Source organism: Mastigoproctus giganteus, chromosome 3 (assembly GCF_048544385.1).
Source record: "Mastigoproctus giganteus isolate SK-2022 chromosome 3, ASM4854438v1, whole genome shotgun sequence".
In the NCBI taxonomy this organism is placed as follows: domain Eukaryota; kingdom Metazoa; phylum Arthropoda; class Arachnida; order Uropygi; family Thelyphonidae; genus Mastigoproctus; species Mastigoproctus giganteus.
The window spans coordinates 15,847,196-15,864,889 of record NC_143577.1 but is presented as its reverse complement, the minus strand read 5'-3'; the positions used below and the strand labels follow the sequence as shown (position 1 = coordinate 15,864,889).

The 17,694-nt window shown below is 33.9% G+C and overlaps 1 protein-coding gene across 2 annotated transcripts in view; it reads right to left on the bottom strand.

Moving 5' to 3' along the window:
- Positions 1–418: 418 nt before the first annotated feature.
- The window catches only part of LOC150087734 (uncharacterized), a 176,587-nt gene continuing 159,311 nt past the window's right edge, over positions 419–17,694 (bottom strand). For both annotated transcript variants that reach the window (XM_090369185.1, XM_090369186.1), the window contains 8 exons: positions 17,081–17,244; positions 12,773–12,851; positions 9,309–9,613; positions 8,178–8,512; positions 7,507–7,653; positions 6,881–7,032; positions 6,322–6,469; positions 419–2,082 (listed from right to left, as the gene is read on the bottom strand). In XM_090369185.1, the coding sequence (XP_090225311.1) occupies positions 599–2,082; positions 6,322–6,469; positions 6,881–7,032; positions 7,507–7,653; positions 8,178–8,512; positions 9,309–9,613; positions 12,773–12,851; positions 17,081–17,244 (2,814 nt within the window). In that variant the 3' untranslated portion in view covers positions 419–598. The remainder of the gene's footprint in view (positions 2,083–6,321; positions 6,470–6,880; positions 7,033–7,506; positions 7,654–8,177; positions 8,513–9,308; positions 9,614–12,772; positions 12,852–17,080; positions 17,245–17,694) is intronic.

Sequence of the window (17,694 nt, the reverse complement as noted above, 5' to 3'; positions counted from 1 at the left end):
GCATGAAAGGTATGAAATTTATATAGCAGATGGAATAAAAATCCTGCTTGAGTTCATTGAGACTGTCTCTGCATTGGCACTGAATACCACAATTCAAATAAATAAGTTCAGTACAGTTCTCAGCATGTTTATCTGACGGCTAAATATTCATTGTGGCTCTGGTGCATACTTATGTGCACATATGAACTCTCTCAAATAGTTTATTTTCAAAGAAATGAACTACTTAAACTAGTGTCACAGTTTCTTTATATACACATTTCTTCAACCATTTTACTGCACTTTTCTTCATATTAATATGTTAATTACTACAAATAAATATTTATCTCTTGTGTTCTAGTATGACACTAATCTAAGCACAGGTGTGTAAAATGAAACATTCTCACGAAATGTACATATAATTATATAAAAAAAAGCTCTTATGATTGCTTATACAGTTCATAAGCATAGTGATCTGATTGCACTTTCTAATGAATGATATGAATTGATGACATCTCACTCTTGTTTTGTTTCCTGGAACTTCTAAAGTACCAGAACAGGGTGTATCACACAAATCTATACAAAAATATTTTGCTGTACACATTTCTGCTTTTTGAAGTTTTCAAATGAACACTGCTTCTGACTGATGGGATGTCTGCTGAGATGGAGGAGAAGAGGACGAGGATGATGACGATGTGGATGATGAAGAGGATGATGGTGGCTGCGTAGACTGTTGCTGATGTAAAACTTGTTGTTGCTGTTGATCTACTGATGGATGTGGATGGATATTGGTTGGTCCAATTGGGCTAGAAATGCCTTCAGACCAGTCAGACTGGGCAGAATGAGGGGATGAGCTAGACCACTGTCCTGGTGATTCTGGAGAGGGTGTTAAGTAAGTTTCTGGTGGATGGAGATAGTGTTGTGGTGTAGTTTCTGATCCTCCGTGACTGTGCTGCGAAGGTGGAGTAGGATAATGAAAATGATGAGAATATGCTATTTGCTGACCATTTGAATTAGAAGGCACTGCTGGTTTTAGTGCTGGGGAGTTCATTAAATGTTGAACATCTGTTATAGTAGCTGGATAATCGTAAGTAGTATTGGCACTCTTTTGTGGCTGCATCTGAACTGCCTTCTGATGATGTGCTGCTCTCATTACAGCCATGTGTGTTGGAGAAGTAGGAAGAGAGGGGCGTTGTTTTATTGGGGATGATACAGTATATGAACGAGATGTAGGTATGTGTGTCACTGCAATACTATTTGGCAAGGAATTTTGCCTTGGATGATGGTTTTTCATGCTCTGTAGGGGAGGCATCATGTTACCGCTGTTTATATACATCTGTCCTCCCATTCCAGGGTTTCTCGGATCGATACCTCCTATTGTCACATATCCAATTTTTAAACAGTCTTCATATGAAGGTGGCTGTTTGACGGGTATACAACCAGGACCATTGTCAATGTTTCCTAGAGTGGGATGGGGTATTCCCAAAGGAGCACCATTGTACATACTACTATCGAGAGGTGTGTTATCTAGACATTTACCGGTGTGTGGTGATTCCAGAGAATTCACTGGTGAAAGAGTTACTGATCCTTCTACACCATGCATTACAATTGGTGGGGGTTCTTTTCTTTTCTTAATAGAAGATTTTCGGCGTGCACCACCCTCTATAACAGGAGATACTGGTTCTCTTCCATCTCTTAGTGCAACTACTGATATGTTATTAATCTTGGGCCTCTTCTTAGACTTTGAAGATTTTGTTGATCCAATCACTGTAGGAATCATCAGTGGAGGTGATCCACTACCTCCCAATGGGCCACTTGACACAGATATCTGAGGATTTGGAACTTCCTTCAATAGCCTTACAATATCATGATGCATTCTTTCAAGGGCAACATCACATGGCTGTCTTTCCATGTGATCTGTAATATCTCTGTTAGCAAGGTGTTCCAGCAGTACTTTTGCAGCCTGGTAACTACCTTCCCTTGCAGCTAGGAACAGAGGTGTTTCTTCTTTATTGTCCTGAGCATCGCGATTAGCACCATGGGCAAGAAGGACACGTACAGCATCAACGTTATTCACAGCTGCCGCCCAGTGCAGAGCAGTCTTACCTAAGGAAATAAAAATTTGCCATAAGTAAACACATATTGATAAAATTCTATCATCACTTTGTAATCAAGAAAATATCACAAATAAAATGTTATTAAATTTTTTTAATGTATGACTGTTTTTTTATTTATTAAAATAAAATTTAATTGCAATTCCTTCAGGTTATGTTGTTGATATGGAGGTTTGATGGCGCATAGGCTACTTTGGCCATAATGCGCCTAAACCTTCAGGTTATATGTACATGTCAATATTTGAAAGGGTGGGGATGATACAATAAGGTAATAAAGTTTCTGTGTTAATTAATTTCAGACAAGAGCTAAAAAGTGTGCGTAGAGTAGAGATAACATAATATTTTTCTCTTTTGTATAACTGCTACCACAGTTTGGGTTTTTACCCAAATGGTGGTTATGGTGCTTCAACGCTGTGAAGAAATTGCAGTTAACCCTCTAGAGGGCAGCATCCTAGTGTACTAAATATATCAATAAAAACAAATAAATAAAATAAAATAATAATAAATAAAAAATAATAAAAATTTTAATATGTAGAGTTTCAGTTTCAGCTTTGCTCACTTGGGCTTCTCAATTTTGCTACATTTGCAGTGCTAAGCACTGAAAGTCAGGAAATCAGGAATTTTCCTTTTCTTGGATAACTACACTGCTGTTCCTAAACACATTATATTGTTCTTATAATCCAATATAGTGTAAGAATAAAGAATAAAATTTTAGTTTATTTAATCTGTTTTTGCTTTTTATTACAAAAAAAAAAAAAAAAAAAAAAAAACTAAATGGGAATACAGTGTATATCCATGATCCCACTATTGGATTTACTTTTTATGATTAAATATTAGGCAGACTGCATACAGACAAATTTTTAATTTTATTTTTCAAATCTATGTGCTTAGAAATGCAGAAGGAAAAATTGTTATGGTGGACTAGAAACATTTTTATTTGTCAATCAGTGTTTTATTTATTACTAAAACAATAAAACAAAATAATATTTTAATTTACGGTTTGCCAATAAGCTAGGAATCAAAAGTGGCCCATGGCCTAAAATGTTTTCTGTGATGCTGTGCTAGAGGAGCAAGCTGCCACCAAGCCAGAACCACTTTATGAGAGCTTCACCAGTTTCAATTTCTTCCCCAGCTTATGCCATTTTGCCACAAAGGAAATGGCAAAAATCTCACAAATCATATAATGGCCCAAAGAGGTGGTAGCTTGAAATAGAAAGGTGTGGCGTAGTAAGATGTACCAAAACCACTTGCTGTAACGCTTGAACCACTGTTTTGTCTGCATGATTGTGTGTGGTATCTAATGAATGCAAGTCCATTTCCTACTATAATTCTACTTTAAAGTATCCCTCCAATCATGTAGACAGTGTACATGCATTGCAATGGAACAAAACAATTTTTTTGCAAAACATTTAGTCTCTTTTGACAAAAAAGTATCCTCAAATTTAACTGATATGAGGCAGTAACAGGCTTATAAAGCAGTCATCAGTTTCTAATGAATGTGGATTCCCATACATGGCTCATCTTGAAACCTGACATCTCTTGTTTTGAATGTGATGCATCACATCAATATTTGTTTTCTGCTCATAACATGCTTTTTTGAAGGGCACACAAACATTATAAAGAATAAAATGTTCACAATGAATTTCTTAGAATGTGCAGCCTTTGACATATAGAAAGCATATTACATCTAAGGCAGGTTATCCAGTCTACATGAGTGGCCAATGCAATGTTGATGTGACATAAGGTTGGTGTGACATAAACACTGGGAAAACAAAAATAAGAGTAGGAGTGTGTTATAAGTCTGGAAACCTTCCACCTGATCAACGATCACCAGTATAGATTCCGTCAGTTTTGATCCACTGACAATGTTCTCTCTTATGTTACCCACCTATGGACAAATTCAATGGAAAAGTTTTGTGAGACTCAAGCAGTTGCTCTTGACATTTCAAAGGCTTTTGATCGTGTTTGGCATAAAAGACTTCTAAATAAGCTTCCATCTTATTGTTTCCCAACTGTTTTTTGTAATTGGGTATCTAGTTTTCTCTCTGACTGCTTACTGAGGGCGATGGCAGATGGCTCTCTGTCTTCTAACTTCTCTACTAATGCTGGTGTTACCCAAGGTTCAGTTCTTTCTCCCACTTTTTTCCTTGTATGTTAATGACCTTCTTCCATTCTGTGTGATCGGAAATCCTATCCATAGTTTTGCTAATGATAGCACATTGAATTTTGCCCTGCACAAAAAGCTTCAACTTCTCATATAACCACAATCAATTCCTTAAATGGTGATCTCCAGGTAAATCTCCTGTAGAACAAAGATAACTTAGTTGATTTCGATCCTTCTAAAACCCAGTCCTATCTTATATCGTGCAAAAGAGGATTCTTCTGCTCCTATGGTTAATTTCGATAACACTCTGATTTCTAGGCAAGATCATATTTCTCTACTGGAGATTAGCCTGGCTTCTAATCTCTCTTGGCATAAGCATATTACAAATATTGCTTCCTCTGCATCTAAAAAACTGGATTTTCTCTTTTGCTCTTGGCATTACTTTTCTTCCAAACAGCTGTTTACTCTACAAATCACAAATCTGCCCTACTGTGGAACATTGTTCCCACATCTGGGGTGGTGCCCCTAAAACCTCCCTCGGCTTCTTGAGCATTTAATGTAACTAATGACATCTCTAACAGCATCTCTTCACTCTGTCTCATAGACATTCTGTATCTGCTGCATGCCTTTTCTGTAGATACTTTCATGGGTACAGTTCTTCTGAATTGGCTTCTATAATTCATGCTCTCTTTCAAAGCAGTCCAAATGCTGCAACCAGTCAACATCCTTTTATTGTTCAACCTTAAACTGGCAGAGATGCATCAGGATTTCATCTTCTAAACCTTCAGCTCATGCACAGTACTAAATACTAGAGGTTCTAATACCTCTCGTGTTTGGGATTTTCATAAAAATAAATAAAATTTAAAAAGCCTGAGTTTGAATCCAGTCAAAATGAGATAAATTTTTTATCTGCTTTTTTCATACTCCAAGTTAGTTAAACTGACTCAGATGTATCTCTGGGTTTTTCTTCCTGCATAACAGGAATTACTTATAAAACAGTCATCTTTATAACCATAGAACTTACCATAGAATGCATACAATGTACAGCCATTTTATATACAAATGTCTCACATCCTTAGTTGCTTTGGTGCAAAAACAAACCCCAATCAACACATAAATTTCAAATTTCACAACTGCAGGCTGTAATGTGACCTGGGAGTTAATCTTATTTTACTTAATCTTACTTTAATGTCAGAATACGGAATAAAATTATCAAGTGGATAATTTTCAACTATTTCTTGCCTTTTATTCCGAAAAAGTTGAATGGTGTATAAGGTAACCACACTCTTGAACTGATTTTTTTTCGACATGCCTGCTAAATGATTAATGAAAATGCTTAATGATTTTTTAAAATCATGTTTGTGGCATAAATAGATGCAAAATTAAAATATCAAAAACTATAAAAAAAACATAAATATGGTAAGCCATAAGAAAGTCTGCAGGTAGCATCAGAATTAAACTAATTCCCAATAGTGTTCCAAGCTTTTGAAAACAAAGAAAGAATAGTTCTAACCTGCTGAGGGTACTTCAAGTAAAAAATAATGCAAAAAAAAAAAACAATTCTTACAAAATAACTATTAGAGCTATGAAATTGAAAACAGAAAGGGCAGCTCCCTTTCTGGAAATTTTTCAGAGATTATCTGAGAAATGTATAGTGATTTTTTTTTGGACTACAAAAATAATAATTTTAATAACTATATCTGTTCTTAAAATCTCATTTAGCAAGTGCAATAAGCCTACACTTTCAAAAAGGTTTCCACGTTATGCTTTAATTTTTAACTTTGTCGATGCTAGTTTAATATTTTAGTGTTGTGAGGTGCTCCATCTTTATGTTAAGCTATACCAGTAACCAATGAAGAAGTCTAAATTTGAGTTTGAAAGGGTTGCACTTTTTGTATTTTTATTAGTAAAATACTCTATAAGACTGACTTGCAATATCTTATTAAATAATTTTAAGAAACTAAAATTTGGAGTTACCAAGCTAGAACAAACAATATGCTTCAATATTAACTTCTTTTTAAGACATCTAAAACAGTGATATGCTATGCTCATCATAAAGTATTACATGTTTCAGGATATGCATTATGCAGGTATAGGGTATAAACATTAACCTGTAATAAAACATACCATGATCATCAGCTGCATTAACATCAGCATCAGCATTGATCAGATCCTCCACCATCCCTTCAATGGCCATTCGTGCTGCAAGAATGAGAGGTGTTGTACCATCATGCATGCGTGCATTCAGATTGGTTGCCCGATTTCTCAGGAGAATCTGGAAAAAAGAAGCCAAAATAAATTCATCAAAATAATTCTATTCAGTGGTTATGACATAGTTTGATATAAGCAATTATCATACTGCTTGTCTTCAAAGTTGAGAAAGGAACACATTGTTCCAAATGCTTCTTAGTATATATATTGTTCTTATAGCTTTTAGTACTTCACTTTCAGTATTTATCTGTATATATTTTATTTCTGTCTCTTAGCTCTATTCTTTATAGTTTCCATATATTACTTTATTTTTCCTATATTTTATTAAAGTTTTATTTTTTTAGTAGTTACACGAATTGTTTCAGTATGCATATTCCTAACACACAAGGCCTTTTTGCTAATAGTAGTGAGAAAATTAAAATAAATTTTTCACTGCTTCTTGAATACAGTTTTACAATGAAATTACAAAAATTACCTGAAAAACTCCTTGTGCATCAGCGGCTACTGCAGCATGAAGGGGTGTTCGGCCAGTATTGTCTTGTGCATTGGCATCTGCACCAGCATCAAGGAGCTGTTTTGCAGCATCTGCTCTTGCATGTCGTGCTGCTAGATGAAGAGATGTTTCTCCTAAGTAAACATAATAATAAATCCATTAATAAGATATGTATAAATAATATTCAAATATACTTGAATATGCAATTTTGAATTTTTTAGATTGCAGCAGACAGAAAGTAAAGAAGACAAACTAGACAAATTAAAGAAGACAAACTATAAAAATTAAAGAAGAAAATCAGATTTACATAAGAAGCTAATACTGTGGCTGCTGTTAAAATTAGTTTTAAACTTGTTTAAATGCAACCTTGCTTGCTTGCTAAGAGGACTATAATAAGAGATACAATTAAGGTGAGGAGAATTTCCAACTCTCCCAAAAATAAAAATATATTTGGAGAAAACACAGAAAAATGAACTTCAATTATAAATAAGATCTTAACTGATGTTTCAATGTTAACCTGACACTTGAATATTTAATTGTAAATCTTTTTATCTGATTTCATCAACTTTAGGAAGTCAAGAACCAAATTTTTATAATAATATTCTAACCTGTATGTTCAGTGGTCATGTTAATCTTAGCTCCTTGAATAAGAAGATCTTGGATCATGTTTGCAGAACCATCATCTTCCTCACGTTCTTCTCCTGTATCTATAGCTGCACCACGAAATGAAGCCAACATTAAAGGTGTCAAACCACCTAAAACAAAAAGAAGGAATGATTTATAAGTTATTATCACCTATGAATTTGCACATTTGTTGAAGGATCTTTCAAATGGTGAATTTTTATATTTCAAATACCGCTAAAGTAATACCTAATTCAATTTTTTTATTTAATTGAAAAAACCTATAAACTATAGCAACTAATAAATATAATATTTATTATTTCTATAGTTTAATTATTTCTTATTAATAATAATAAATAATTATTTGGTTAGTACCAATGCATTTAATAATGGCTGGCAGTTAAGGTAATTGAATATCTGTTAGGGTTCTTCTAATTTATACAGAGGCAATAAAAAAAATTCCAAATACTATAAATAACCACACATACTTGATCAAAAAATGAAATACAATAACTTACTATATTTTTAAATAATTATTTGGCACTGTATCTTTCATTTCCGTTTTTTAAGAAAAATGTTTAATACTTCTAAACTTATTTAAAAAGTTGACTCCTTTAAATATGATAGGAATAACTTAGACATTAGAAAAGATATTTACCCGGACCCTGAACATCCACATCAACACTGCCAGGTTCCAAATCTCCTTCTCCTTGAGGTGGAGTAAGAGCGAGAATATCTGGATTTCTTACATCAGCAGCATCTAAGTGTTGCTGAGTCCAAGGGCGGGGATCATTTTCATCAAATTCAGTTGCTCGCACCACTGTATGATTTTCTCCAAAAGTAGGATCTGAATTTTTGTCACTCTTCATTCTTTTAACTGGGGGATGATCAGCTGCATCATCATCACTCCAGTGGCTATTATCTGGAGGTGTTGCTGTGTTATCATTAGCATTAACATCAACACGGTTTGCTGATGACTGTTTGTTCAGATTTCTATGGGGAGAAAAAATATTATTTATCATTCATTAAGTTTTGTTTTTTAAATAGAAAAATAATTTTTTTCTACTTAAGTTAAACTATAAATTACTTCATTTTCGAAAAATATAATTTCAAAACAAAACAAAAGAAAATATGGTGCTTGCCTATTTTTTTATTTCCACAAAAGAGAGAATATTATTAACATAAATTTTTAAAGCAGATTTCATTTTATATTGTTTTTCTTGGATGAAATTTGTTTAACTGGATTTCTGAAATCTATTTTTAAAGAAAGCAATTTTTTGATAAAATGTGTTTTTGAATTTATTTAAGTAAATAATTTAATATACTAACATATATGTTTTATTCATTTACTTCTTTTTATGATAATTTTCTTAGCTGAACTTGGCTTACCATATTTTTACACTTTCAGGTCCATTCTGCTGAAAACTGAGTTTTCAGTAGAATAGTTCTGATGTAAGTATTTAATCAAATTTAAACCTACATCTAATCTATCTGATGAAATAAAATCTGCTATACATTTATTTAATTTCAGACAACTCGTTAAATAAGGTGTTAAAAGCTAAATTCCTCACAACATAAATGAACTTTTAATAATAATTCATGTTTGTTCTGTTTTTCAACACTTGCATTAATGCATGAGACCTAACACTGATATTTTATTCAATATTAAAGTTTCTAAGTCTAGAAAAATTTTAATGAGATTCTATTTTAAAAATAATAATAATCAGTTCTTATAGTTCATAGATACAGGTTTTTGAATCACTAGCACATTTTTAAAAAAATAAAGTACCTCATTTCCTGTCCATCTGGCCCTCTTCTTCTCGATCGTCTCCTCTGTCCACTACTTGTTCGGAAAAATCCTTCTGGAAACCAAGTAATTCCTCTGGCACGCTTTCTCTGTGTTGTTACCAGTACACCAATGAGAAGGCCAAATAAAATGATAACAATAACTACTATCACAACATAAACCAGATTTGGATAGCTAGTATCTATAGCATAAGGAGGTTTGTCCTGATCTGCTCCACTGATTTCTTTAATCTGGAATGCTGTATCTAAAGCATGCCGTGATTGAGCTGCTGCCAAAAATTGTGCAGCCTAAGAAAGGAAACAAATATTGCATAAGAGAAATTTTCTTTAGATATGTAAACACAAGAAAAAAATAAATGAACACTGTTTGCACAGCAAACTGTGAACTCACTGTTTTTATGTATTTACCCCCCACTGCAAAATATTAAAGAGAATATCACATATTTCATAGTTTCTGTTTTATAAAGCAACAGGATAAATGCTTTTATCACCACATTTTCTTCATTTGTGATTAAGGTAGATCCATTTCATCAATTAAGCATTTGAATTTAAACCTCATCTGTTAAATTCAACAGTCATTACTTCTCACTTTATATGTACAGGGTCAATCAAAAAAGATGCTTCAATATTATAAGACTGAAGAGGGATATTTCAATACACTAGTTGAAATTAAATAAAATTTGTATGCTTTACAGCATTTGATTTTTGATCATGGGAATCTCTCTACTCCCACCAAGACAAACTTAGTGTGCATTAAGTTTCAGAACTAATTTACTGCTAAACTAATTCTCTGTGCAAGGCACAGTGGACCAACATTTGGACTCAAAACAATACAAAGTAAGACAGTCAGCATACCACGAAAAATTTTGTATGGATATTTAATGTGTTGTGAAGGTTAGTATAGAAACAGAGAAAGATGATGATGCAGGTCATTATTAAAAATTTCTTGTTGGATAGACAACAAGAAATAAAGAAATGTTTAATACCATAGAAAGAATGACTGCTCTGAGAAACTCAAAGATTCTAATCACTTGTTGGCCACATATCTTTTTATGTTTAGCTAAGGAATTTTACTTTTCATTATGGATATAACTAATTTAACACTGTTCAAGATACAAACATCAAATTTATATCTTGAACTTGATAGCATAAGGTATAACGTAAAACTTGATAGTGTATCACTGTATTTAGATATTTATTAGCTTAGTGTAGTACTGTCAACTAATCAATTAAATTTAGTAGTAATTTTATTAATTTTCATCATTAATAAATTAAATTGTATTTAAATGGAAATCATGCCCCAGACTAGAGTGGCAAAGCAATGAGCACAAAGTAGTGGGAGTGCTGCGGCTTGGGGAGAGAACCAAAGAGGGTGATTCTCCTACGAATCACAGCCTAACAAAATGTAAAACTTGCAAAATGTTTGTAGAAGGAATTAATATGGAGGGACCATCATGCTTTCAGCTGTCAAACTCAACACCACACACTTGTGTATCTGACAACACAGTGGCAATCTCCAAGGCAGAATGTTTCCCTGACAATAGAGTCAGTGACTCTATTGTCAGGAAAACATGTTGTGCAAGAAGGATAGGTGGAATAGGACCAGGGTATGTCTGCCAAGGGCAAAAGTAGATGAAGTAGAGCAGATATCATTTTTAAGAGCACAAAAGTTGATATTGTTGTACATGTTGGCACCAATGATATTAACAGTAGGAGATCTGAGGACTTACTTACTTAACAAATACTAGCCAATGTTGGGAAAAAGTTGCAAGTTAGGATTGAATTTGAAAGTTTCTGCAATTCTGCCCAAACACAATAGGAGGGAGTATATGTTGAGAGCCTTGTCAATCAATTTGGCCCTGCAGAGGATGTGCAAGGCTCGTGGGGTAGAATTTTTCTCAGTGTTGTCTATGCTTATTAACAGGAGAGACTGCTTTTACAGGGATGGAATATACTTGAATAGAAGGGGTGCAGGAATATTTGCTATGCTACTGAGGCAGTGATAGGTGGATCTGAAAACTTTTAGCTTGGGGGGGGGGAGGATACACAAATACCTTAACTAGAGTTGCAGGCAAAGGTGAAAGTGAATCTTGCATTGCTACTATGCCTGGAAAGCAAGGTGTCTGGGACTTCAGGCCCTGCTGTGTCATCATGAAACAAATAAATATATGGGCTGTGTTAGGATAACTAAGAGTAAGAACATGTGCATGTATACTTGTATAATTTACAATGTATAAAGGAAGGACAAACAGGACAGGAGCAGTGGAAGGGTTAAAAAGTTAGTTAAGAAGCATATTACATTTAAGGCAGTGCATCCAGTTGACATTGGTGGCGAGTGCAATGTTCAGTCAGTTTGTTTGTGATATAAGCATTGGAAAAACAAAATTGAGAGTAGGAGTGTGTTATAGGCCTAATGACTGTGATGAGTATACTGAACAGCTATACAGAGAAATAGAGTGGGCTAGCAAATCAGAATGATCAGGGATTGTAACTTTCTAGATGTTGATTGAAATTTGTGGGTTTGTCATTTACACACACTAACAAGACTTTTTTCTAAAGCAGCATGTTAGAGAGGCAACAAGAGGAAGCAATACTCTTTGTCTGGCTATCAGCAGTGATTATTTGTGCATTAAGTATCTGCAGGTAAAAGAACTACTGGGTGGCAGCAATCACAGCATAGTAATGTGGAATTTAATTAAAGACATAACTACTGTCAAGGGTAAAGGGAAAGGCTTTTGCTTTCGTAAGGGTGACTACGGTGGTCTCAGAGTGTTTTTAAATTCTGTGCAGTGGGACCAACTGATGATGTTACCAAAAGGAAATTCTAAATGGGAGGTATTCGGGGAAGTAATCTTGAAAGCTACTAGCTTTTCATACCAATGAAGAAATATTGTTCAAGGATTAGACCTACAAGGTCTAATCCTTTATATAGAAAATCTAGAATTTAGAATATGGAATTTAGGGAGGCTATAAAAAGATAACAAAATTCAGATAAATCATTTTGGATTAAAAACTAATAGGTCCTACATATCAAACTGCTTTTTCAGTCTTCTCCAGTGGTAAAAATTAACAAATTAAAAATGGTTCTAGTAGCCTACATCATCAAATTCTTCTGGATGGAGAATTGAGATACTTGCCACATCCTTTCTAAGATGCACGTATTAAGTCCTGATTCGGCAAGTTTCTCTGAATGTTAAGGAGACTGTAGCAAGAATAACTGCAAACTGTCCTCAACTTATAATTTTCATTTTATTGTATTCTTTTATTATATATTCTTATATTAGAGAATATTAATGCCTTACAGATAAATTAAGTAATAACTTAATTTACCTCCATGCTATAATTCATGGCTCCCTTAATTAAAATGTAGAGGTTTAACTTCTGTGGATGCTAAGCCAATATCCTACAATAAACAAATAAAATGTTTAAATTGCTACAAATACTTACCTTTGAGGCAGAGTGAAAACATTCGATACCAGGCAGTTTTGTACATCTTCTGTTATCAATTTCCAAGAAAACTTGAGTTCTGCAATTAAAAACAGAATTTATATTTTTTTGTATTCAGTATATTAAGAGACAACAGAAGTTTATATAGATTTAATAACTATTAATTTGTGTAATTTTGAGACTATATAATTATTAACTAATAATTAATATAAATAAAATTTTAAAAAATTAATTTGTAATTTTGAAAAGCTGTGCAATTTTCATAAAATAGTTTATAAAAAAATAACTGTTACACAATCAACAATGAATAAAGAATAAATAGGGGACAGCATTATTTTCATTTATTAGAACACAGTATAAAATAGATAAACAATGCAATCTATGCAACTTGCAACCATCTGTGGAGGCTACTAACCAACTCCCTCAAACAGGCCTATGGGGCTGGGAAATTCCATATTCAAGAAAGTTAATACTCAAACACCAGGCAAGTAATTAAATATTTAATAAAATAAAATAAGATGATACAGTAAACTGGACTATTACAATAAGTACTAAAAGAAATAAGATCGGTTAAAACACTTAAAAACTAACAATGCTAAAATCGCTAAAATAAGTTAAAATACAGGAAATCCAAAGCTTTCGGAGACAGCTGTCTCCTTTCTCAACAGTGTACTGTTGCTACAATGACACATCCTTAAGTAACAGGCCCATGGTACTTGTGTGACTCACCAGGAAAATCGTCAGTATTCTCTATTTGCACACCGGAAATGGAAGCGACCCAGGAGTGTGCCATGTGGAACCGATCATCGCATCTGAGGACAATCGCCTCAAAGAGGGGTGTACCCCTGTCCCTGTTAATAGTATGACAGGATGAACTGATTCGCAAGCTCTCGAGCCACTTGCATTCTCAGAACCCATGCACATGGTCAGTAATGACTGCATCCTCAGGGGAGATCCGATGCTGCTTCTCCCAAAAATGTTCTGCCACAGCAGACCTAGCATAGTTCGCAGTCTTAATGGCGGTCAAATGTTCCCCCAGACGGTCTTTTAGACGTCGCCCTGTCTCCCCCACATAAGAGATTAAGTGCTCGGATTGTGGGGATTGTTATGTGGGGTAGACAGGGTGATGTCTAAAAGACCATCTGGGGGAATGTTTGACCACCATTAAGACTGTGAACTATGCTAGGTCTGCTGTGGCAGAACATTTTTGGGAGCAACAGCATTGTATCTCCCCTGAGGATGCGGTCATTACTGACCGTGCACATGGGTTCTGAGAACGCAAGTGGCTCGAGAGCTTATGAATCGGTTCATCCTGTCATACTATTAACAGGGACAGGGGTGTGCAATTACACCCCCTCTTTGAGGCGATTGTCCTCAGACGCGATGATTGGTTCCACATGGCACACTCCCGGGTCACTTCCATTTCCGGTGCGCAAATAGAGAATACTGACGATGTTCCTGATGAGTCACATGGGCCTGTTACTTAAGGATGTGTCATTGTAGCAACAGTACACTGTTGAGAAAGGAGACAGCTGTCTCCGAAAGCTTCGGATTTCTGGTATTTTAACGATTTTAGCATTGTTAGTTTTTAACTGTTTTAACCAATCTTATTTCTTTTAGTACTTATTGTAATAGTCCAGTTTACTGTATCATCTTATTTTATTTTATTAAATAGTTAATTACTTGGTTGGTGTTTGAGTATTAACTTTCTTGAATACTAATCAACAGGTGAGTTTTTACTGCTGGCTGCTGTGTTACAGAACCATATGTTCCAAAATTATCATTATTCTTATTATTTTATTTTTTCCAGAGAGTAGTTACAAATCCTTAAGTTCACATAAGCACATAGTGGCTATGAACATGTCTCTCTGAAGATACAGGTAACCAAATAAACACTTAGAATAATAAATGAAAAATCTGATAGTTATAACTGTAGCCTGCCATGCTACCTGTAAATTATCCCATCATCAATAACCAAAATTAGCTTTTGTCTTCAAATGACAAAAAGTATATAAGCACTGCATTATGCTTGAAAGGGTCCTTGGCTTCTCAATTAGTACTGGACCAGTGATCAAAGGACATCTGCAAGTTTGGGCTAAAATCATTCATATATAACTGCATCACAAAGTTTTCTGGCCCTGCATTTTATCCAGTATCTTTTTATGACTGGAAGTGGCAACAAATTTTATTGTCTGGTTTCCATGCCTTTGATGATGATGAACTAATATTATATACTTTCATAACAGTTTTCTTGTTATATATCTCTTTTATAGTTTACTTATTACTGTATCTAGTTTTTGAGTTATCATTAACAGGGACAAATTTATAAATTTTAGTCCAAGATAAAATATCTGTATAGTATATTTTTTTTTTTTTTTTTAAATTTTCAAAAGATAATGTAATTAATGCAACAGACCTTGAGTAGGGAGTTGCCACAAGCCCAGCCAAATTATTAGCCCTAGGCACAAATTCGGCTGTTTATTAGCACTACATTTATGTTTTACATGCACAGAAGTAGACATGGAAAATAAATATTCTGGCAGTAAACATATTTGACGTATGGAACTACCAACTGACACAGCACATGAAATAACACTGAGAAACACTGAGCAAAAGCAGCACTGACCACTTTTGTAATGACAATAACATAAATCTAATGAGATGAGCATTGAGTGAAATAATAATATTGAAGTAATTATAGATATTCCAGATATGCAAATTCATATCCAGATTAAATATGATCATATTTTGCATAAATTAGGATATCTGATAGTTGGAGTTTACTGTATTTAGATACCACATGATGATATATAAATAAATCATAACCAGCTGCCTTGCTAACTTGACTAAGATACCACAGAGAGGAATGAACTGGTGTGAGAAAACTAATGTTGAGAACAAAAGAGAAAACCTAGTTTTATTGAATCATAGTTTTTCCTTAACATAAGCATATTGTATTTATGACTTGCTTATGTCGTAAAAGATTAGAAGTTATGGTTATCCCAGCAAAGAAATATGATCTTTTCTAAAAATGTGAGCACTGCTGAAGATGAGCATAGGAGCAGCAGTTTACAAGGATTGAAGTTAACTAAGTTTTCTTCTTTACACTTGAGAATAGCATTTGAAAAGGCAGTGGTGGATATTCAAGAAGGTGTTATTTGTACAGAGTAGAATTTGTTGAAGTGAAAAGTGGAATGTAGTGTGATATCACTGGCAAAATTACAGAAAAAAATTTCCAGTTAATGGAAGAAGATAATATGAGATTGTCTTCTTCCATAAGTGGAGCTCCCTAAGGTTTGCTTTTTCACCCAGCCTTAGGGAACTGCAGTTTTAGTTTAGTAGTTTGAGGAGAGAAACCTTTATCATTACAGGCAGTGATTAGTCAGAGAGAAAACTAGCTACCCATTAATTATACTTTTGCAAAAACTTTGACAAGAAATTTGAAGGCAGACCATAAATGGAAGACCATCATACAAAAAATAATCAAAAGTTACAGAAATGTAGAGAGAAACTGCTCCAGATTCTCTAAACTTTCCACAGAATTTGTCCAAAAATGTAACGTAAGCCAAGATATCACCAGTGAATTAATACTAAAAGAATCCATATTGGCAATCATTAATTGGATGGACGACTTTAAGATAATGTACGAAAGCACTAGTAGGTGATGCATTTATCCATTAATTTTAAGATATGAGGCTGAGTGCAATAAGATTATAATTAAAAAGGAAGGATTTGGGACTATTTTCAGAAATTGGCTAGACATGAGAAAATTGCCATGCAGAAGGAAAAATGCCAGGAGAATAAAACAGAACACAAAGTGGGAGAACAGGATTTAAGATGTGGAGAAATACCATCAAGACCATCTGGATCAAAACAGTTTGGCACTAAAGGAATGTGCTAATATGCTAGGAGATTTAAAAGTTCTTGCTTTTCTTGTTCTTGTTTATTGGTCAGAGGAGTTTATTATTTTTTCACAATGAATAAAATCATTAATCATATTTAGCATACTAAGTTCATCAATACAACAGTTAAGAGGAAAAGTAAGTTGCTAATAGTTTTATCTTCAGATACAAAAGAAACACCCAACCTGTGCAACATCATGTGTAACATATGAAATTATTTGCAACTGTTGCAAGGAGATTTAAATTAAAAAGCACAAAAATCCATAATTATGCAACAAAATTCCTTGCAAAATTTTATGCCATAATAACATGTCCAGTGGTAAACTTTAGCACTGCAGTTGTTATTTTGAGTTGTTTTTTCCAATACATAAATATGAAATTATGAAAATAAAATATGTATACTAACCCAGATCGCGGAACAGTCGTATACCATCGAGAACCAGCAGACAAGTCTGTTGCCTGCCATGGATAAATCATAAGAATTCCATTCTTATCTACTTTAATACGAACAATTGTTCTTAGAGCATTGCCTATGTCCCTCAGAAATGGAACAGTGTTATTATAAAATACCTATATTAAAAAAAATAATAACAATAATTACATAATATGCAAAATAAAGAAGAAAACAAAAATATTAGAGAAAGAATTTTTAAAAAATTACTATTTTGGTGCATGTGTACATTATACATATTTATACACAAATATTTTTTTTTTTTGTGAAACTGAGGGATCCCCCCTTTCAAAACTGATTTGAGGATCAGTCCCTGTAGATAAAAATAAGTAATTCTCACCCTCTCTAACTACACCAATCCACCCCACACATAATGCAGAGATGTCTGCTAAATGGTAGTACAACATGTTAACAATGTAACAATTTATATTTAGTTGCAACATGTTTGGTGACTTGCCTAGACATATGAATAACACTTTTTCTTTTAACATAGTAACATATGAATAACACTTTTTCTTTTATCTGCAGTCAGTGTGAATTAGCACATATTGAATAGAAGGCATTTTCCC